This window comes from Plectropomus leopardus, chromosome 2, assembly GCF_026936395.1.
Source record: "Plectropomus leopardus strain MGB_pleo_1.0 chromosome 2, ASM2693639v1, whole genome shotgun sequence".
Lineage (NCBI taxonomy): Eukaryota > Metazoa > Chordata > Actinopteri > Perciformes > Serranidae > Plectropomus > Plectropomus leopardus.
Window position 1 is genome coordinate 30,330,214 of NC_142177.1, and position 21,467 is coordinate 30,351,680.

The 21,467-nt window shown below is 36.9% G+C and overlaps 5 protein-coding genes across 5 annotated transcripts; 3 read left to right on the forward strand and 2 right to left on the reverse strand.

Moving 5' to 3' along the window:
• The first annotated feature begins 3,644 nt into the window (after positions 1 to 3,644).
• Positions 3,645 to 6,184, forward strand: tspo (translocator protein). Its single transcript, XM_042508181.2, has 4 exons — positions 3,645 to 4,009; positions 5,207 to 5,382; positions 5,470 to 5,608; positions 5,731 to 6,184. The coding sequence occupies exons 2-4, from the start codon at positions 5,210 to 5,212 to the stop codon at positions 5,902 to 5,904; spliced, it is 486 nt and encodes a 161-aa protein (XP_042364115.1). The 5' UTR covers positions 3,645 to 4,009; positions 5,207 to 5,209; the 3' UTR covers positions 5,905 to 6,184.
• A 687-nt stretch (positions 6,185 to 6,871) lies between these two features.
• uqcc2 (ubiquinol-cytochrome c reductase complex assembly factor 2) lies at positions 6,872 to 9,759 on the reverse strand. Its single transcript, XM_042508209.2, has 4 exons — positions 9,547 to 9,759; positions 8,023 to 8,097; positions 7,419 to 7,485; positions 6,872 to 7,049 (listed from the first exon to the last, which is right to left on the reverse strand). The coding sequence occupies exons 1-4, from the start codon at positions 9,682 to 9,684 to the stop codon at positions 6,943 to 6,945; spliced, it is 387 nt and encodes a 128-aa protein (XP_042364143.1). The 5' UTR covers positions 9,685 to 9,759; the 3' UTR covers positions 6,872 to 6,942.
• Positions 9,760 to 10,621: 862 nt separating this feature from the next.
• tomm6 (translocase of outer mitochondrial membrane 6 homolog (yeast)) lies at positions 10,622 to 13,195 on the forward strand. The gene is made up of 3 exons (XM_088090562.1): positions 10,622 to 10,781; positions 12,140 to 12,274; positions 13,045 to 13,195. Exons 1-2 carry the CDS (start codon positions 10,684 to 10,686, stop codon positions 12,234 to 12,236), a joined length of 195 nt encoding a protein of 64 aa, XP_087946688.1. The 5' UTR covers positions 10,622 to 10,683; the 3' UTR covers positions 12,237 to 12,274; positions 13,045 to 13,195.
• Positions 13,196 to 13,270: 75 nt separating this feature from the next.
• Positions 13,271 to 14,142, forward strand: c2h1orf74 (chromosome 2 C1orf74 homolog). The gene has a single exon (XM_042508153.2). The coding sequence runs from the start codon at positions 13,271 to 13,273 to the stop codon at positions 14,060 to 14,062; it is 792 nt and encodes a 263-aa protein (XP_042364087.2). The 3' UTR covers positions 14,063 to 14,142.
• Positions 14,143 to 15,261: 1,119 nt separating this feature from the next.
• Positions 15,262 to 21,257, reverse strand: sirt4 (sirtuin 4). Its single transcript, XM_042508144.2, has 4 exons — positions 21,098 to 21,257; positions 18,923 to 19,407; positions 17,919 to 18,213; positions 15,262 to 17,808 (listed from the first exon to the last, which is right to left on the reverse strand). The coding sequence occupies exons 2-4, from the start codon at positions 19,405 to 19,407 to the stop codon at positions 17,656 to 17,658; spliced, it is 933 nt and encodes a 310-aa protein (XP_042364078.2). The 5' UTR covers positions 21,098 to 21,257; the 3' UTR covers positions 15,262 to 17,655.
• Between the last annotated feature and the right edge of the window lie 210 nt (positions 21,258 to 21,467).

The following is a 21,467-nucleotide window of genomic DNA, read 5'->3' on the forward strand; positions in this document are numbered from 1 at the left end:
GAAAATAATCCCCTCATGAGTGTGTGTGCATGCTTTGATTTTAAGATGATTTTTCCCCCTCACCGTATCACTTTAGTTCTTCTCCAATCAAAATGTGATTTTGCTGATGACTTTTCATGCATGTTTGACCTTTACTGTAGTCTATGCAGGGCTTTGAAAGTCATGTATGTGAATCTATTAGTTAATTATGAATTCACCCTTTTTAAATTAGATGATGAAATTTCTTGATTTGCGATTTGAAAAGCCAAATTTGAAATTTGCAAATCTAGAAATGTCATCTTTTAATTTCAAAGAGGTGAATTCAGAACAAATAAGTAGATTTCATTTGTTAGGAATTCACCTCTTTGAAATTGAGAGAAATTTTTTTTGATTTGCAATTTTCAAATTTGGCTTTTCAAATTGCAAATCAAGAAATTCGATTATCTCATTTCAAAGACGTGAATTTAGAACAAATAAATTTAAGATATGCCTACATGATTTTCAAGTACACATCCACCCACACCCAAAAACACACACACACACACACACACACACACACACAATTTTAATTGTTCTGAATTCACCTCTATGGAATTAAAACACGACATTTCTTTATTTCAAAACTATTAGATTCAAGTTGCTCAAATTTGATTGCTCACATTCGGATCCAAAAAAATTTGATTTTGAGGCGACCTCTAGCACACTGGGTAGAGTGTGAGCCCTGCAGAGTCCTTACAGCCTGTGGCCCTTACGTGCCATTCCCCTTCACTGTGTCCCCTGTCTTGTCATTTTAAACCTGTACTATAATTTTTTTTTTAAATCAAGTTTCAGAATTTAGGCAATGTATTCAGGTTGACCCAATTCATTCGGTCAAATTCAAATCTAAAAATTTGTGTTGAAAATATTCAGCTTCTAGGCTACCCACTACCTAAAAGACAACTGACTTATTGAATTATTTGAATACTTTCAACTAGAATTTTTAGATCTGAATTTGAGCCATTGTATATGAACAACCTGAGTGTGAAACTTCAATTTTTGGATCTGATAGTGCAAACATTATTAAAAATCTAATTCAGCTTTTGAAATTACAAATTAAGAAATTTTATATTTTAATTTCAGTAAGAATAAAGTCATGTTTTTCAAGGTAAAATATTTAATTGCTATGAATTTAGTGGTGTTTCAGTTTCAATAATAAGATCTCAGTGGCTGTTAAAAGTTCAGATACTTTCATCTCTTGTTTGTTTTCACAGGAGAGGCACAAATGTCAGATGCAGACAGCCCTTTCTGACAGAGAAGCCATTTATACAGCTTCAGTTCCCGCCTCTGATCAAAGCCACCAGACTTCACTGATAAAAACAGTTATTTTAGCTCACTGAACATGAGAGCTGCTGCTCACTGCTACAGTCAGTTAGTCTGTGTTATTGTGTGACTTTGGTAAATTCAAACTAAACTGATATAAATTTTAGAACTTTTTTTGGGTGGCTAAAATACAGTTTGCTGCTGCCTCCCCTCCTCAGCAGGACGTCGCTTAGCTTCGCCTGTCTGCTTCTCAATACCGGCGTGCTGACCAACATACTATAGATAAAACAACCGACGATGGATTAGTACCTCATACAACTCATACGACTATTTACTAAAGGAAAGAAAGAGAGTCTTTGTGGAAATATCAAAAATGCTCCTTTCATCTCACAGAACCAACATTACTGTACCTCATGCAAACTTTTAGCCAGATGTTTTACCCAAAGCAGTCTGTTTACACGGTCCCACCTCAACACCCAACATCCTCCAGCTCTGCCCACTTCAAACAGAAAGTCATAAGAAAACTATTTTTTATTTAAATGTCTATGAGTCATTATTGCACTGCTCAGAGACACCGCTGCCCTCCGTCTTACCAGAAACCTCAACTCTTTCTCATTAACTTCACCTACTACAGCCACACACAAAAAAAACCCAACAAAAACGTACAAGTAAGACAAAACTAACAGATATTTCTTTATTTGAATAAAACAGATAAAAGAGTTATGGAGGACACCACCCTTTCCGTCTTGTTTTTATTTATGTTCAGCTCTCCAGTTGTTATAATATGCATGATCTAAATAAAGAAATGCAAAGAAAGAAAGGCAAAAGAGAAATTACTGACTCTGCAACATTAGTGAACTATTATCACGCTTTTAAATTGCACTGTCTAGTTGGTGGAAGTTAGGATTATGCCATTTTATAGCCGGTACTATATTGCAGTGGTTATTGTGGCCATCGGCTAATATAAAACAGGTGTTTTTCACATGTCTGATAGCTGGTAACATGCTGGCACTGTCAGTATCTGTCTGTCTGCTCTCTCATAGAGGGTTCATTGGTCTTTATGAAAAGTTGAAACACATCTTAGGGTTTCCAGTCTTTATTTCAAGCTTAATTGTATCTTTTACTGTGCTGGATTTTATAGTTTATAGACATCCTAAATTAAATGTGTTTTTTATGTTTTTAAAATGAAAAGAACTGATTTTTTGTCTGCATTCAAAAGAAAAAGTCTGCCTTATTGGCATGGACCTACTGAATACAGTATCGTTAGTAAGTGAAAAAAAAAACTGACACGGGTAAATCGCAGAAAACACTACACAACTCTGCACAATCCCACATACGTAGTCTACACATAATACAATATGGTAAACAATATATACAGTCACTTTGAACAGTCATAACTGAATTACGGATATCTCCAATTGTCGGTTTGACAAGTCAAATATGACGTTATAGATATCTTGAATGAAAATTATGACTACTGTAAAACTACAATTAGAGGCCTGTGCAGATCATTTTTATAGGCCTAGAAGTTCTTTGGATGTATAAAACTGGATTCTTGGCTAACTACTGGAGATAATGTTAGTTAGCTGCTTAGATCACGCATACAAATATGTAGATATGTTTAAACTTTTGTTTAATGTGGACAGACTACACACAAACATAAACAAGGAAGATGCAAAAAAGAGATTAGTTGATGTAGATGACTTTTTTTAACTAAGGAAAAATGGCAGCTGAACTATATTCATAATTCTATATTTAAAAATTATTTTACAGAATTATTAAAAACAATTAGCTGTTTTTTGTCAAATTTTCTGGTAATTTTGCTATATTTCTCACAGATTTCTTGCTAACCTCTGGGCCATTCCTTCTTTTGTTGCCCATTACCTTCCTCTCATGTTTTTGAATAACAAAAAGCTATTGTGCCCAGGTCTCAAAAGGTTTAAATAAATAATTTGACTGTAGCCTATTTCCATATTTGCTGATCAACAGTTTGAAGGAATTAAAAGTGTTTCCCATATAGACGCCTGTCCCAAAGTGATTTAAGCAAATAATAGCCTGGGCTGTTAATTTAAGTTTCATGGTATATAAACACACATATCTGGTGAATATTTGAATATTTATGTCATGTACTGAGAAAATGTTCAGTTTTCTGAGAAGTGGAACAGAGGCCTGCAAACACTCTAGTGATTCTGAATTATTTTATTTTATTTTACACGTTTTTCAATTAACTTAAAGCATATTTTGACTACCTCTAACCTCACACATAACCTGCCCGTGGGAGGTTTTACAGGGAATCATCTTGACAGCTTTTTAATCTTTGATGTCGCCCATCCAGTCGCGTGCGTGTGTTTTGTAATCAACGCGGAAATGTGTAATAAACGTCCGTGCGGGAAGTCAGGAAGCGTTAGCGTATTTTATGACCTTTGGACTTTTAATGAGCCCCTGTAGCGTTATACAACATAATAATTTGGCTCGGCCAGCTACCGAAACGCTCCACCAACAGTCAGCGTACTCTTGAGTTTGTCCTGCGACGTCACGGCGCTTGTCTGCAGCGCGGGGAGTGTCTGCGACTGAGCGCGCTGATAACACAGCCCTGCCCGCGCGACTAACTTATATCACAATATAGCAGCATGCACGAGGTGCCAACCCGAGGTGTGTAGCTTTAGTTAGTCCTACATAACGACAAAGATACTGAACATACTGTGTGGAGGAGTTGACAGCTGAGTGAGAGGTGAGTTAACATGTTACTAACGTTACCTACAGACTCCACTACATAACACGAGCTAACATGTTTTGCGTTAAAACTAATTTGATCGTTTTTATTATGTAGATCACTAACCGCAACATGCTGTTTTACTAATAAATGTAGGTTTTTGTTTGCAGTTGCTTATCTTTTCTAGCCACGCATTGGTTGTTGTGAAATTACACACAGCAGGAGACCTTCGTTGACCTGAATGTTGTCGACCGATATCGTTACACAATCAATGAAGCCGATATCAATTACCAATGTTTGAAACCTGGATCGACAACACTTTTTCTGCTGCAATCAGATGCCTGTCACAAGTATTTAAACCTTTTGAAACCGAGCAAACTGGTTTGAGTCCTTTCTGAAATATGATAACAAGCATGCTGATAAGATTGGAAAATAATTAGAAAATTATTTTTAATAAAGGTTAGGGAACTATGTCCAGAGAACTGTTTGATTAATAATAATTAATAATTTTGATTATCATAAATAAATATGTAATTATTTTTATGTAATTATATTTCAGGCACCTTTCCAGGTCTTATTTTAACTTTTTTTTTAACCTTTATTTTAAACCTTATGTTTGTTTATTTTAAGGTAATTTTGTACTTTTTTCTTGTACTTTTAACACATTTCTTGCTAATTTTGGGGTCGTTGCTTCTTAAGTTGCTCATTGCCTTCTTCCCATGTTTTTAAAAGAAACCAAACTAATTTGCCCAGGTTTCAAAAGGTTAAACCGCCTATAATCTATATCTCTTCTATTAACAATGAATATCATAAGCACTTGGATGTTATTGGGTCTCCTGCCAGCTGGTGTTGCTGATGCTGATGACCAGCAAAGCCAGTAGCCAATACAGTGGGTTGCTAGGTTAGACCATAGTCTAGTTACCACCTTGAATAGTTGGCTGCTCATTTCCATCGAAGGGTCTTCATTTCAGCAGTATAAAGCAGCAGAGGGGGTTGATATTTTACAAAGCAAACTCAAAACCTACCAGTTAAGTTTGGCTTTTAATTGAACTATATTTCTCTATTTACTATTTATTTTAAGGGGGTTTTAATGTATGAAGCACTTTCTCTTAGTTTGTATGAAAAGTATACAAGTAAAGTTTGATTGATTGATTGATTTAGTGGGATCTCTGTGTAAAAAAGGGTGATCTATAATGTGTCCTGCTCTTGTTGCAGAACATGTGGTTGCCCATGCTTGGAATGACCGCCCTGCCTCACCTGGGGGGGCTCTACGGCGGTTACGTCACACGCAAACATGTGAAGACCTGGTACCCAACCCTCCAGAAACCATCGTGGCGTCCACCGAATGCGGCATTCCCTGTCGTGTGGACATGTCTGTACACCGGCATGGGGTAAGCATTTTAGTAACCTACAGTTTTTTATTCACAATGATGGAACCTCCTTGTCTAAATTTGCTTTTTTGAATCGTTGTTATGCAGATATGGCTCCTACCTCGTGTGGAAAGAGCTGGGAGGTTTCACTGAGGATGCACTGGTTCCACTGGGACTTTATGGGCTGCAGCTAGCTCTGAACTGGGCCTGGACTCCTATCTTCTTTGGTGCACACAAGCTGAAATTGGTGAGTTTCACACAAAAATGCTATTATTTCTTAAACTGGGAGACTACATGAGAAGATTTTGGGAGATGACACAGCTCAACATCCCACATCCACACAAAAGTCCCTGTCTCTCCCCAATTTAGGCACTCATTGAGATTGTGTTTCTCACTGGGACCGTCGGAGCCACCATGGTGTCCTGGTATCCCATCAGCCGCACCGCCACACTGCTGATGGCGCCCTACCTGGCCTGGCTGTGCCTCGCCACCTCCCTCAACTACTGCATATGGAGAGACAACAAGGAGGACAAAGAGGAGTAGAAGGCAACTCTGTTTGCTTTGTTTCAAAATAATATTTCTTCCTATAAAATTGCAGCACCGCTTGGCTTTTGGTTTTGGACAATTGCACTACAATTATATTTCACTTGAGGTGAATAAGAATCACTTTGTAATGTGGGTTTTTTTGTGTTTTTTGATTAATGTGTAAAACTGCATTTATTTGCTTTTTTTAAAATAAACTCTCAAATGTGTGCATTTTTATAAGCTTTTTGATGTTATTACTGCTATAACTCAGTTAAAATAAAGATTTACAACTAATTAATCACTGTTGAATACATTCCTTCAGTCACATCAGGTCACCAAAAAATTGTAAGGAAAACAATTTACATCCAGTGAGGCATACACATTTGAAATCTGAGAAAAAGTGAGAAAAACTGAACACTGATTTATTTAAGTTAGAGGTTATTGATCTTGGAAGTAAGAAAAGCTTTTCAACTTGTCAGCTCAAAGTGCTGAGTAGCACTGCTCTTCATTGTCACTTTTGGCCGTGCAGTTCGGCTCGAGGCGCTCCCAGCTGCTTTTGCAGATTTGCTCAAGGCGTTTTTGGAGCGGTCACACCTGGCGCGATGTGTCTCATTGTGATTGCCCTGTAATAGCTTTTTACTTATGGTGACTGTGTTAAGGCTTCAAAAATTCTGAAAGAGGTGTTCATTTGTGAAGATTATCTTTCTGAACAAAACATTTAAGTATCGTAAACATTTGTTTGCCACAGAGCTTATTTTCTGCAATGAGCAAAAATACAATGGAAAAATCCTGTAGGGTTTTTGACGAGGCCATCAGGGCGATGCTATAATCTGCATCAGCCAACAGAAAAACGTCATCCCTGCAGCACTCTATTACCAAAGAGTATCAAAGGTTTTTTTTGCAGCAACTCCCCCCAGTAGAATAAGCGGTGGAAGTTGGAATAACCAAAGTAACTGCAGCCTAAAAAAAAAAAAAAAAACATTCATAAAGATAACAACAACAATAAGCTTTATTTCTATACATGCAATGAGAAAAAGAGTGAGAGAGAAAAAAAAGTTATTTTTCAGAAGCTTTCTCTGGAACGTCTTCTGGTGACTTGGAGAATCTTTCCATTAACGTCTTCCACAAACCCTTTTTTTCCTCGTCCATCTGTTGCACATTCCCTGAAGAAATAAAGCAAGGCAGCTTTATTTATACAGCACATTTCATACAACAGGGAAATTCAAAGTTTTTTGCAAAGCAAAAAAATATAAAAACATAATTAAAAAAAACAGATTAATAATAAAAGAGTAAAGAGATAGAATACAAAAGATAAAATTAATCACAAAATGATTTAAACATTTTAAAATAAAAAACATTAAAAATAGCAAAAGTGCAAACAGGTGGTGCAAAGATAAAAAAAAAAAAAATAAAATCCAGTTTAAAAATAAGCTATTTAAGAAAAAAAATACAAATAAAAACAAAGTTAACTTTGTGCTGCATAAGTAGTCCTGAAGACATAAACATATAGTTATGATATTGCGGGGTCATACCTGACAAAAGCAATTTACACTCCTCCACCGTAACTCCGGTAAAGCTTGTGTCTCTTACACGAGGAAACTGTGAGCAGATAAAAAGACATGTTTGCATTAAATTCAAGTACATTAGATACAAGAATACCCACTCATAAAGCAGCTGAATGAACTCAGGAGAGTCATTTTCTGTGCATTTTTCATGTTTTAAAGTGCAAGGGAAAAGTGAAAAAAACTTTAATTTACGTGACAAATAAACAGTTTTCATCTGTGTTACATGTTAACCAAAGCGCAAGAGTTAGGAAAGACCTTTGTACAAACTATAAAGTATTTTATTATCCTCATCATTGAATCAAAACTGCCACAAGGTTTTCTTTACAGTCTCAGGCGTGATAGAGAATTATTCCTTGGCCGATAACATCTTAAATGTTACAGACTTTGAAGGGGAATGCATCGTCCACAGAGGGATTTCTCTCTCATCTGCTGCATTTAGTTTCATTGTTTAGGCAAGAAAATAATTCATCAAAATAGCTCTTAATGCTTGAATGTAGCAGATACAGTAAGAGAAGCACATATTAAATGTGAATATGTATTGGACACATGGACAGACAGACACCGTACGTACTCGTTGTCTGTAGTAGTTGCCGTTGATGCGGGCCAAACTTTCATAAATCTGGTCGCACTTCTCTGGATCTGAGATCTGGTGGGAAACGTATTGATTGAACAAAAGTCAAATGCTACCAACAGAATTTCTCACCGAAAACAATGTGAACACTACCATTAACAGACTCCATTAAAAAAAACTGTAGATATTTCAATGACATTTTTAAGAGAATAAAACTGAGAACATTATAATCTGCCAAAAAAAAAAAAGAATTATCAGTCATCTGACTTTTAAAACTTTCTCAAATACTGACATTAGTGTTAACTTCACTGGCACTGCAATAACTATCCATAATCCGAATCAGGTTTATACCAAGTAGGTTTTCCGTACAAGGAACATGCCTCACTGTAAAAATAAGTATCAATCAAGCACTCCAAAGTCAAGAAACATAAATATAGAATAGAAAAAAATACGATAAAAATATGAAAAGAAAATACTGTGAAAAATGTAAAATCACAGTTTTGTAATAGAGTGTGCGAAAATATTGTTATTATTGTTGTTAAAATAAATTAAGTGTAGTAAAATGTACCATATTTTTCTTTCACATGTAATGAAGTACACAGTAGTATAAAAAATAAGTATATAAGATAGACTTTATTGTCCTGAATATTTTTTTTCACCCACAGTATGTTACGAAAATACAAAATATACAGACTGTCAACAGTCTTTCTAGCTGGTAGTAATAAGTACTTTGATGTATTTATTTTATATTTATATAAAATACAGTAAATAAATACTGCATTTTTTTATCAATATAAAACATATACACATATATATTGCAAAATACATTAAAGTAATGCTGTATTTTAGTTGCATGAAAAATGTATGTAGGAATATACTTTTGATGCATTAATGTTGACGTTTTTGATGTGTTTATGTAAAATATCAATATTATACGGTGACCCTGAGGGTCAAAACACAAAATTCCAGTAATGTGTTTTTGAAATGTTTTTGTGTTTTCCAAAATGTCATGTTTTGCGAGATATTTCTGTGTTTCATGAAATGTCATGCTTAGTGAGATGTTTTGTGAAATGTTTTGACCCCTGGGGCCACCTCAATATTAACCTGAAAATCAGCCAGTTTTACTACACTATCCTTCCGTAAAATTTATATAGCAGAGTAAACAGCAAAATATGTTTCTATAACATTTAATGACGTATACAATTGTTCAAAATATAACTATTTAAGTGAAAAGTGCCCCAAAGCTGTGCTGGTAACTTACACACCCCTTATGCAACAGTGTTTACATGATGACAGCCTTTCTATCTTGTGTAATAAAGTACAAACTGATCCAAACTTAAGCACAATAGCATCGACCCTTTAAAGCTTAATTCATTTATTATGTTAATAATTAGGAGTCTTCCAGGATATCAGTTAAACGTGCAGGGCAGACAAGGTCGACGGCTGTCGGCTGTTTTCTCGGTTATCCTCTTAGCTTAGCTCGGCGTGTTATGTCGCCGTGTGTTGTGTCAGTTTAAACGTTACCTGCGTGTTTTCACCCTCGCGGAAGGCTGAGGCCACTCTCTGCCGCAGAAACGTCCCCAAATCCCGGGCTTTCTTGGCCTCGTCCCGGGGCCATTCCTCACACAGCTTCAGGAACCGACGGTACCTGGTGGCAGACATCTTTGGACATGTAATACAAACCGAATTGGGGTAAGGACGTGAGAAGTTTGAGCTTTATCGCACGCCGTACTTGTGTTACACCTTTACTCTTCCTCCTCCTCATGGTGCTGAAGTTGGCTTTCGATTCAGAGCTTTTAATTCAGCAGCTAAGGGGAGAGTTAAGAGAATCCCTTTATATTGCTTATTGATCGCTCGGCTTTTCTTTTCTCCTCAAATGCAGTCTGAAACTTTCAGATTTCTGAGACCTTTATTGTATTTGTCAGAATACTAAAAAGGGAGATTTCACTACTTTTTTCACATGTAGACTACTTTGGACCAGGGCTCTCTTGAAAACCTCTGTACTTGGAATAATTCAGTCTGGACAACATTATCCCAGAGAAGATAAATACTATTTTTCTCAGATTTGTGAATCCTTTATTCTATTTGTGGAAAAGCAAAAAGGGGAGATTTCACAGCTTTTTTCCCCGCACTTTAATCTCACTGAACTAGGTCCAGATCAAAATCTATGATATTTAGACCAATCTGTATTAGATAATTCCTAAATTAAATCTAAAATCTAAATTACATTTGTGAAAAGTAATGATAGGGCAAAAAAGGACATTTCACTGCTTTTTACACACGTAGATCACACTGAATCAGGTCCAGATTAGAAAAAACACTATATTATATTCAGATTTGGACTAGATTTTTTTAAAAATGCAGTGAAATCTTCGTGTTTTGCATTTTCACAAACAGAATAAAGGTTATATGAAGGTGAAAGTGGGTTTCAGACGTTATCATGTTTATGTTGCTTTTTAACTCCTGTAGAGTGTCTTTGAGTACTTGAAAAGTGCTTTATAAATAACATTTATTATTATCATTATCATTATCATTATCATTATCATTATTATTATTATTATCATTAAACTCTCCCCGGAAGCTACAAATCGGAAGCGAACTTCAGTGTCTTCCGGTCTGCTCCTCGTTTTTGCTTCGGTCGTTACGCCGCACGGTTACAAGATGAGCGGAGCAAACGGTAAAACGAGTCCGTCCTCCGGTGTGATGGACTGGATCAGTTCAGCCTGTCGGTTCGCAACAGACAGGAACGACTTCAGAAGGTGAGCTAATGTGGAGAAATGTTCAGTAATGTGTTTGAACTGTGTGGTTGTTAGCCGTGTGGCTAACGTTAGCACTCTGCGCCGGGGACATTTGTCCTTGTCTCGTCCAATTTGTCTTTCCGGACTAAGGTTAGTCCACTTTGCCGCTATCGGGGCTGGATTACCAACCGGGCTCATCTGCCCCACAACTCTGGCGGACCCTAAAATCTCAGGCTCGCTGCAGGTCTCCTGATCAGGGACACTGGGGCGCTCTGCCTGAATGACTGAAGGCCGGACATGTTTCTGGGATTTTAGGACATTTGTACGATTCCTGAATATTTCTAGGATTTTAGGACAAATCTTGTATTTCATCTTTACCTGTTTCATGTATTTTTGTGAAAAATGATTGCACAGTTGACTAGAACAGGGAGGTATTAACTGGAAAATAAAACGTGGCCATAGCATTAAGCTTTAACCTAGTTCCAAATTTAAAGTAGCGAATATAACAGAAAATAAATGTTTCACATGCACTTTTTTAAATAATGTACTGAATGTGTTAATATAAGTGAAGAACTAATCAGTATAGACAGAAACATCTAATATAAAAACACCTCTACAGCATCTAATGAGACAGATTTTTGTTTACCCCTAAGACAACATTGGGGCCATTTGTTTATTATTTCTGTTAGGAGTTAACAGATTATTGGCCTGGGCAATTATTTGGGCCGATATTTGGCATTTTGTGTATTGTCTGTGCTGGCGTTTTATTGATGGACGGTAAATTAATTAATTAAAAAATGCAAAGGAATTGTCAACATGGCAGGAACTTTTTTTATGAAGTTTTTTTTTTAATTTTCATATACATATAATGTACTTGCTGTATATGATGTTGAAAGTCTCAGTTTCTAATAAATATTTACCAAAGGCATTTAAACAAAGTTTTGTTTTTTTGTTTGTTGTATTCTAAATTCTATTAAATATTGAAACATCTCTTCCAAATATCGGTTATCGTTATCGGTCTCTTTAACTACTAATAAGCGGTATTAGTGTCGGCCTCGAAAAAAAGTATGGTCCATTCCTAATTTCTGTACATTTATAGCACTCTGTGGGGCCTGTGAGGTGTTCAGATCTGCTGTGGAGCTTTAAAGTCATTGACTACAACAAGACCCACTGTTCCCGGGGAAATTGGGTCTCTTTAATCAAATACAACATAGAAACAGTGTTTAATGCTCAGTGCTTTGATTTGGCTGTAGCCACTGTGTAGTAGTTTTATTTTCGGCTGATTTGTCAATGTAGTATTTGTTGTGTTTGATTAAAAGTTTAATCTTGTCAGAGTAAATCAGTATTTGTGACTCGGTGCACGTCTTACTCATTTTCAGGAATCTTCTGGTGAACCTGGGCTTGTTTGCAGCTGGAGTTTGGGTTGCTAGAAATCTCTCAGATTTTGACCTGATGTCTCCTCAGCCCGTGACATAACCTGCTCAAAATACGTGGACGCCAAAACCAGGATGATGGTGAGATCATCTTCTTTGTTAGTGCCAGAGGGAGGAGGTGATGTTGGGTTTACAATACCAAGCTATTGTTCGGCACAACAGCCGACAACTTTGTGCATCCATCAAAATTTCTGCAAAAAGTTAAGTTTTAGTTTAGTTTGGTTACTTTCCAATAACTCAAATACACAAAAGTTGAAAAATCAATATTAAGTCATTACTTTTGAAGCACTGACAAACCAGAGCAGCAAAGTATTTTTCCACTGTTCCCTTATATATATATATGTTTCTATAATAAAAGTGAAAGAAGCAAACAAAACAAAATATATTCATATTATCTATACCTGAAAGTCCCGTGCATAATACCATATACTTGCATGAGTGTTTATAACTTATCTTATTTTTTATATTTATTTAAATCTATTAACACATTTTCATTTGCTTTTCAAAACTGTCCCACAAATTAACTTGTGACTGTTAAATATCTTTGTTCTGTATTTGTTTTAATCTTTGTGTTTGAAAACATACAAATTCCTCTTAGTTCATACTGAGTCACTCTAATTTGTAACTTCTGGACACATTCTCAAAGTATCTCGTTTTTTAAATTCATACATACATTGTGCAGTTTTAAAGTTCACCAAAATCTCTAAATTAGAAAGCATCAGAGTTTATAAATAACTTGTTGGTTGATATAAACTGAACAGGAGTTCATGTGCAGACTGATGTAGCAGTTTTCTCTTTTTTTTGTATTTATTTTAATGTCTGTAACTGACGATATCTTTGTGTTCCTTTAGGTGTTTTGGACCAACAAAGAAGAAACACCGGATATGTATAAACGACCATGAAACTTTTATATGACTAGTTAAAAATCCGAATGAGCTTCAGTTTTCTGTTGAATATTTTCTGTCGTGTTATTGTAGATTACCTAAAGAGAAATACGTTGAATCAGTGTCTCTGTTCTCGTCGTGTCTGACCCGCAGATTTTAAAATAGCTTTAATTTATGAATTTGTGCAGAAAAAATGTCCACTCAGGAGCTCTTCGTTGCTGCAGCTCGTAAATGTCTGCGCGCTGGTAAAAAGTCTCTGTCTGTCCCTCAGAGTCTGGACCTGGCTGCTCAGGTCTCGGCTGTTGATTTGGGATTGAAACCGGCTTTATTGTACGACAGCAACGGCGCCGGCGCAGACCAGGTGCAGCAGTATTTGAGCTCTCTGCAGTCTTTGCAGCTGGTTTCTAAATCGCTTCTCACGCTGGATTTAAACGGAAACACCCTCATCGTCAATCCCCTCACAGTCAGATCAAACGTAGAACGGCTGTTTCGTGAGAACCACGTGGCTGTGATAGATGTCTGCCGCTCACTCGAGAAGCCCGCCATCGCTGACCCGCTCAGAGCAGAGCTGAAGAGCACGACGCACGAGTTGCTGCTTCTCCTGAGAGCGTTTGACCAACAGGAGGAGTCGGAGAAACCTCATCGTGTCGGAGACGAGTCGGAGCACTGGAACCTGTGCACGGTGTTTGGTCTTTTACTGGGTTACCCCGTCGCTTACTGGTTTGATCAGACTGAGAGCTTTGAAAACTGTCTGTCTATGACGCCGCTGACGGTGACTACAGCTTCAGCCACGTGGCGGACGGACGCCGCAGGTCATACGTGTTGTCTGTACTCGTTCAGCGTCCCAGCTGTTCTGCTTAAAGCGGTGCAGTCCAACCTGGAGAACTGGAGGCTTCGTTTACAGGAGAGATTTCAGCAGCAAAATGTCCTGACGGATCTCAGAGTTTGTCAGTCCACCGTCACTCTGCCCTCAGTCTGTTTGTAACATCGAGTTTGTCTTTAAAATAAAATGTTACAGAATATGTTGGTTTTACTTTATCACTCCATTAAACTGTGTCAAAACAACTCTACTTTTTTGGTTATTGGTGCACACGGCGAAAAACAAAACCGAGGTAGTCAAATCAAAATCCAGTTAACAAGGTTCTGTTTTGGGGACTGTAGTGGACTAGGGGCGGACAGATTGTCAGTCTGGTCAATTATTGGGGCCGATATTTATCATTTTGCTGATTATCTGTATAAGCGTTTTATTTTAATGATCACTGTTAATATTAATTAAAATGTGCAAATAATTGTCAGATGGGAGCAATGTTTACTTTTAGTTTTATTTATCCATTTTTTATTTAAATTTTCACTCAACTTAAAAAGAAGTTACTGGGAACTTGCTTTGTATGATGTTGAACATTTCAGTTTTGATTTAACATTTGCTAAAGGCATTTATACAACGTTTTATGTTGTTTATTATATTCCAAATTCTAAAACAAATACAAAAAAACCCAAATATTGTACTTTGGACTCTAAATTTCTGTGGAGGCTCATTACTTGTTAAATTTGCTTCGATTTGAAGGATTGAAATGAATGTGAAGAATTTTTTTCTTTTTTTAAAATGCAAAAGTCCTTAAATCCACAACAAATTGCTCACATTGGCAACAGAAGTTCGCTTTTGGGCTTAAAAAATGTTTGAATGTTCTCTTATTAAAAATTTTCTGAAATTTTCTAAAAATCTTTTATTTTTAGAAGCTAAATCTATAGTAATTTCCCTATTTGTGAGACAAGGCATCGGCCAGAGGATGAAAAGAAATTTCTTTTGAGCTTGCTGTTATGTGAAACAGAGAAAAACAAAAATTGCAGTTAAAGACTTTTTCGACAAACTTTTCATTTCTCAGCGTCTACAGTCAGTCGGTTCACTCAGCAGGTTGTTTCAAGCCATTTGTTCTTCAAATGTATTATAACAATATACAGCAAGGCATTGAGTTTTTTGGGTTTTTTTTTAAGCACTTCATACTCCAGTACTCACGTTGGCATAGCTTCAATTTACTATTTCTGCAGTGTCTTACATTCCTGTTTATAGTTTAGTTTAAAAGAACAGACCTACCAACCACAACATAACAGAGCGACACCACATAAATGTAAAATAAAGCCACCATATGTAAGTAAATTTTCCCTCCAAAAGTAAAAAGTAAAACAAACATTTTAAAAGGTTTATTTATTTATTTGTAAAATTAGGCTAGATGCAACTCTGGCACATTACTACTGTTAACAAAATAAAACAAGAATGTTAAACCTGGGTTTATGCAATGTAATGCAAATATGTGCATAATAACTTATAAGCCTCATTTACATAATTAAACACATTTTCAGACAACTTGATGACAAAAAAATTGCTCAATATAAACGATCAACTGGGGAAGATCATATATTAGTTACATTTTTACTCTCTTCACCTGTAGTGTTTCCCCTTAAATAAAAGCAGCATTAGTACACAACAGTCTAACAGAGCGTGAGGAGACAGACGTGTGACTCCCTCCTCCAGGTCTCATGTCACAGCCTTCAGCTTTCACCTCCGCGCCTTCACACAGCGAACCACATGCTGTATCATCGACTCTGGTGATGCCAAAACCAACAGCAGCAATGCCAAATACAGTACAGCTCGATTCTCCTGGCAGTGTTTCTGTTTGTCGCACCAAGATATTCATCGCCTGACACCAATCTGTTTCATGCAGAGAACTTCAATTTCCAAAACAGGCACACTTTAAAAAGAAACCAACAAAAAATGCATAAAATAGTTGAGTCAACTAAAATGACTCAACTTCAAATATCTACTCAACCAAAATAGTTGAGTAGATATTTGAATTTTCAGATTTGAATTTCATTATTATGTTGTTCACCTGTTTGAATCTGAGGTAGTTTTGACAGCTTAAAGGGAAACTTCACCCACAAAACGAGCGTCTGTTTATCAGTTACTCACCTCGAGTTGCGCTGAATTCATGAAGAAAACATTTTTTCTTACATGCCTTTTTTTCTCACAGCAGATATTTTGACATGTCACGGTAGAAAAAGCACAGGTGTGTTTAACAAAATGCATGAGAGCTGTTTTCCTTTTAGGGGAGGTGCTGGTATCGTGCACGCTGGCTCACTGAAGCAGCTTCCTGGGTCGTCGTTCACATTATCGGTTTCAGCTGTGATTTTCCTGCTGTGAAAAATCAAAGTGTCTGCTGTGAAAAAGATCCACTGAAGTCATACAGGTCTGCGTTTAACAAACAGCAGAACAATTGTATGCTCAGTGCTTCCCAAACGTGCATTTTCACTAAAACAGAACTAAAAACAGGTGTGGACTGTAACTAAGTACATTTACTCAAGTACTCTACTTAAGTATGAATTTAAGGTACTTTTAGGCTACTTTACTTGAATATTTTATTTTCATGCTACTTTATACTTTTACTCCACTACATTTCAGAGGGGAATATTGTAATTTTTTACATCACTACATTTATCCACAGCTTTATTTACTTTACAGACTAAGACTTTTGCATAAGAAACATAAGATGAGTTTATAAAATATTTTTTGTTATAGATTAAATTACATAACAGTTTATTCAATTTCTGCTTCAACAAATACTTGATAAAGCAATTAGTCAATATACAGAAAATTAATTGACAACTATTTTAATGAGTATTGGGGGTGATATTTTCAATTTTGTTTATAATTTTGACTTTTTCAAATATTTCTTCTTTTTTACGTTATTTCTTAGGTGTTTTTTCTTTCTTTTTAAGTTATAAAATTGATTTTTTAAAAATTGTTTATATGTATATATATTTATAATGGGGGGGGGTGTTTAATAATTTGAGTTTTCCGGGAGTGTTCATTTTCTTTTTTGAAGATTTTTTTGCATTGGATACTTTAACTTTTTTTCCTGATTGTACTTACTTTTACTTATGTACCATTTTCTATGCAGGACTTGTACTTGTGACAGAGTATTCTCACAGGGTGGTATTAGTACTTTTACTTAAGTACTTAAGTACTTACTTAAGTAAGGATCTGAATACTTCTTCCACCAATGTAACTAATAAAAATGTTGGTGATTACAAAGCGGTTACATATGAAAAAAAAAGTTTTGATTGTGAATGAAACATTCATTCTGTTGCTTTACGTCTTTTTGCCGTGCAGAAACACCTTCTTTAGGAATATTTTTCAACAATGCCGGTCTGCAAAGCTGTTGAGACAAATTTGAGGGCAACATTTATGCCTTTATGTTTTTAGATCTTTTCAGTTTTATTGCCCTGTTTATAGTAGTAGTATCATAGTTCTGTAACTTGTTACATTTCTAATAGGGTTTCTAACAGGGTAACTTGTAATCTGTAACCAATTAAATTGTGTTGTTAAACGTGGTGGCAGGTAACTTCAATTTATCAAGAATGTTTGCTTTTTTGGGGCTCTTCATTTACGGCGGAGGCATGCAAGAAAAACAGATTTCTTTACCAGTTCAAAGAACATAGGGCGAGTAATTGATCTTCAAACGGTCATTTGTGGAGTGACGTACTCCTTGAATATAAATTATCTAAACTGAGTGTCCGTGACAGTCAGAGAGGTTGGATGACTGGCAGCACTTCACCACAGCGGCCGCTCACTTTCAGCTCGGCCAGGTGGTCTGCCCTCGTGGGTCCAATGTTCAGAATGGCGACTGGCATTTTCCGTTCTCCCGCCGCCAGTAAAAACCTGTATCCTGAATAAACCTTGTGAATAACAGAGTGGAACAGAAATAAATACAAAAGTCCAGAAGAACTCGATTTTAAAATGATGTTATTATGATCAAAGTACGTCAAACATGTTTCTGAAAACCTACCTGTAACGATGACCCCGCCACCAGCACGGCGTCCGACTCTGCCAGCCTGTCGTGCACAAACTGTACAGTCGCTCTGTTCACAGTGTCTCCAAAAAACGTGACCTCAGGCTTCAGTATCCCTCCACAGTCCTCACAGGAGGGGACTCTGAAGTGGAGGACCTGCTTGTCCTCTATGAAGACATCGCCGTCTGGAGCCACAGCGCCCGCCTGCGCTCTCCAGTCCGGGTTCAGTTCTATGAATCTCTTCTGGAGCTCTTCCCTCGGAGAGACGGCACCACAGCCAAGACACATCACCCTGAGGACACGTTAAAATGAGGATGATGACTTCAAGAGACAGTTCACTGAAAAGACAAAACATATTTTCTCTCTTTTCCATAGCCAGGGTTCCCACACATTTTCATGGACAAAATATAAAAACATTTCCATGACTTTTCAGAGACCCAAAATATTTTTTTTGTCTTGCCCAATTTTTTTCTTGCCCTTATTGCTCAGTATTTTTCAAACATTTAAGATTCAATCTCTATTCAAATATACATGTAGTTCAGCATCACAGGTGTGTTTAAAGACCGTCATTAATTTGAAAATCCAACAGTAATTTTGTTTTTTTCTTTTTTGCAGTTTCTGAAAACAAATCTGTGCGGTCAGTACGCCAGGGAGAGCTGATGAGAAATGGGGATAGTACGAAATGGTTACCATCCACAATTCTTCTCAATGGAAAAGCCAAAAAAAAAGAAAAAAGAAAAAGCATACTAACTGAACTGACCTGCTGGTGGAAATGCCCCAATAGGGAGAATAAGGCGGATAATTCGTTATCCGAGGATTCACAAATTTGTGTGGCAAACGGTCATATTTTCATATTTTGCCATGAGACAGAAAGTTGTTTGTAATTCTACTGTACATGGTCCAATTGCCCCCAAACCTTACATTTTTGATAAGAGAACCCCTCTGAAGACATCTAAATGACTATAGCTAGTCCGTGCTCAGTGTGTCAGGTGTTTTCTCACCTGTGGGAGCAGCCGTGGAGCTCGGTCAGTCTTTTCTGTCCTGTCTTGGAATGAAGAGCATCCACGTTTTGTGTCACCAGCCAGTGCAGCTTTCCTCTCTCCTCCCACTGCTGCAGGGCCTCGTGTGCAGAGTTTGGCTGATGTGAGGAGAACTGCGGCCAGCCCACAAAGTTTCTGGCCCAGTAGCGCTGACGAGACTTTGCGCTGCGGACAAACTCTGCATGCTGCATGGGTCGTCTGTCAGTGCGAGCATACAGCCCGACACCCTCAGAGCGGTAATCAGGGATCCCTGACTCAGTGGAGAGACCTGCTCCACTGATGACAAACAGGCGCCGGGAGCGGGCCACAAACTCCTGCAGCAGCTCCAGAGAGTGGGCGTCTGTGGTGCTGCAGGCGGGGACAAAGTTCACCATGCCAGCTGGGACTGAGGATGCCCTCCTTACAGGCGCTGTGTGCAGTGTGAGGATCCGCCGTGGCAATCTCATCTACAGGAAGATAAACTAATGAGCATAAATAAACCCACACATTTTTACCCCAGTGGTTTCCAACAGGCCCATCCACTGGGTCCAGATTTCTGCTTAGTCATAGTTTCAAGGTCTGCATGACCAGAAGATTCAGTTTTATCTGACAACATGAAAATAACACATGGGCTTAAAACACAATTACACATATTGCAAGAATAAAGTACAACTAGTAAAAATCAGGAGTATCTCTAGCATTTAAGGACATTGGGGGCTAAGACAGAACCTTTGTAGGAAAAAATTATCTTTTGGGAACAACTTAATCATCTTTATGGAACATCTTCATTATCTTATACAAACAAGAAAACAATTTGTGCACACAAGATATTAAGGGTGGAAACCACCGGAGGCGTCATGAGACAATAATATTTTGATATTATCAAACGTCATGTTACAATATTATTGCGATTTTAAAGAAATATATTGTAATATATTGCAATTTATTACCTTTTTTCAACTGCAAATTAAGGACAAACTTGGTCGGTATCTGTTTTATCTGATAAGATATAAAGTTTTTAGTCTGTTCATCTTCCCTTATTACCGTTTGCAATATTAATAATTATTAAAAGGGATACACGATTATATCAGCATGTTGTCAATATTGGCAGGATGAAATATCCGCATGGGTCTGAAATGAACATTTCTGCCAATATGGTAATATTGTTAACGCTACTGTGAGGATTGTCTCGGGGAGAGCACCATCCAAGTTGGATGAACTTTGAATTTTTTTATCACAATTTGCTACATAAGAATAAATATGGTGTGTTTAACATGTAACCTAAGTGAAAACAGCTGTCTTGTTTTGCTCAGTGAATGTGTACATTGTTAAAGTATTGTATTTCATGTCTGCATCTGTCACCAGTGGGCCATCATGGCACTACAGGAGAGATTTAATGTTCTTTGCAATTAGGAGGGAAACAATATGTGCATATATTAGTATCTGCATATAGGATATAAATCTAATGCTGTGCAAATTTATATCATAAAAAAGCAATACTTTGTGCCTGTGTATAAATATAATATTGTCACACAAAATATTGTGATACTATGCTGTATCGATTTTTCCTGCAATTCAAGTTAGTAATTTGTCCCCACAACATTATAATGTGTGCATATAAAATAAATAAAACAAAACATAAAGCATCACCTTTTAGGGACTTTAGGGGCTCCATACAAACAGGAGCTACAGATTAATAGCTGTATTTACAAATCTTATTAAAGACAGACATTCACCGGAACTTGGTCTCAACTGTAGTCACTATGACATGCATGCGTATTAAACAGAGCCCTTTCTTTATAAGATTTGTTTATTCTAGTGCACTAGTATTAAATTACACTAATTCAACAGAGTCGCCAGTTAGCAGCATAGATCAGGTCAGCAGGGTCACTCGTTAATCTGAAACAGCGCTGTTACCGTGTTTGCTAACTGTCAGAGAGCTAACAGCTACACGACACACAGCTAACACCCACTTTAATTTCCCTACACTGCATTTATGCCTTTAAATATCAATATTAAAATATCTATGAAAAAGTACAGCTACAATCCTAGAGTGAACTTTCAAACCGGTAACTACCGTTAGCAGCTGGCTAACATGAACGTTGGTCACAAGCTAGTTAGCTAACGTAGTTTAGCGAGTACATTAAGCTACTGTACCTTATTTGTGAGATACAGCGGTGGTTACAGTGTAATGTTACCGTAATAACACGCACAACAAAGTGTCAGCAGCTGCAGAGTTTAGTTGAACAACGTGTGTTGATATAACATGGGAACCTTTAACACAGTGACAGAAACAGGAAACTCCAGCTTTTACGTAACACCAAACGCAGTCCCGCTGTATTCTGGGTGTTGTAGTCATGGATTATATTATATTATATTATATTACATATATATATAATTGTTTTTTTTAATTAAAAATCGCCAAAAATAATTTAAAAAAAACACTAAAAATAAAAAAAGATGAAGAAAAAAGTTGCCTTTTTTTAAACAAAAGAAAATGTGCCTTCCAAACCCACGGGCCAGCAGG

Coding starts and splice junctions, on each gene's coding strand:
- tspo (XM_042508181.2), top strand. CDS start 5,210: ATGTGGTTGCCCATGCTTGGAATGACCGCCCTGCCTCACCTGGGGGGG. Junction 5,383..5,469: donor TGTCTGTACACCGGCATGGG/GTAAGCATTTTA, acceptor GTTGTTATGCAG/ATATGGCTCCTACCTCGTGT. Junction 5,609..5,730: donor GTGCACACAAGCTGAAATTG/GTGAGTTTCACA, acceptor TCCCCAATTTAG/GCACTCATTGAGATTGTGTT.
- uqcc2 (XM_042508209.2), bottom strand. CDS start 9,684: ATGTCTGCCACCAGGTACCGTCGGTTCCTGAAGCTGTGTGAGGAATGG. Junction 8,098..9,546: donor GCGAGGGTGAAAACACGCAG/GTAACGTTTAAA, acceptor GTTTCCCACCAG/ATCTCAGATCCAGAGAAGTG. Junction 7,050..7,418: donor GTGTAAATTGCTTTTGTCAG/GTATGACCCCGC, acceptor TTATTTCTTCAG/GGAATGTGCAACAGATGGAC.
- tomm6 (XM_088090562.1), top strand. CDS start 10,684: ATGAGCGGAGCAAACGGTAAAACGAGTCCGTCCTCCGGTGTGATGGAC. Junction 10,782..12,139: donor GACAGGAACGACTTCAGAAG/GTGAGCTAATGT, acceptor ACTCATTTTCAG/GAATCTTCTGGTGAACCTGG.
- c2h1orf74 (XM_042508153.2), top strand. CDS start 13,271: ATGTCCACTCAGGAGCTCTTCGTTGCTGCAGCTCGTAAATGTCTGCGC.
- sirt4 (XM_042508144.2), bottom strand. CDS start 19,407: ATGAGATTGCCACGGCGGATCCTCACACTGCACACAGCGCCTGTAAGG. Junction 18,214..18,922: donor CTCCACGGCTGCTCCCACAG/GTGAGAAAACAC, acceptor ACGTGTCCTCAG/GGTGATGTGTCTTGGCTGTG. Junction 17,809..17,918: donor TGGCGGGGTCATCGTTACAG/GTAGGTTTTCAG, acceptor GTTATTCACAAG/GTTTATTCAGGATACAGGTT.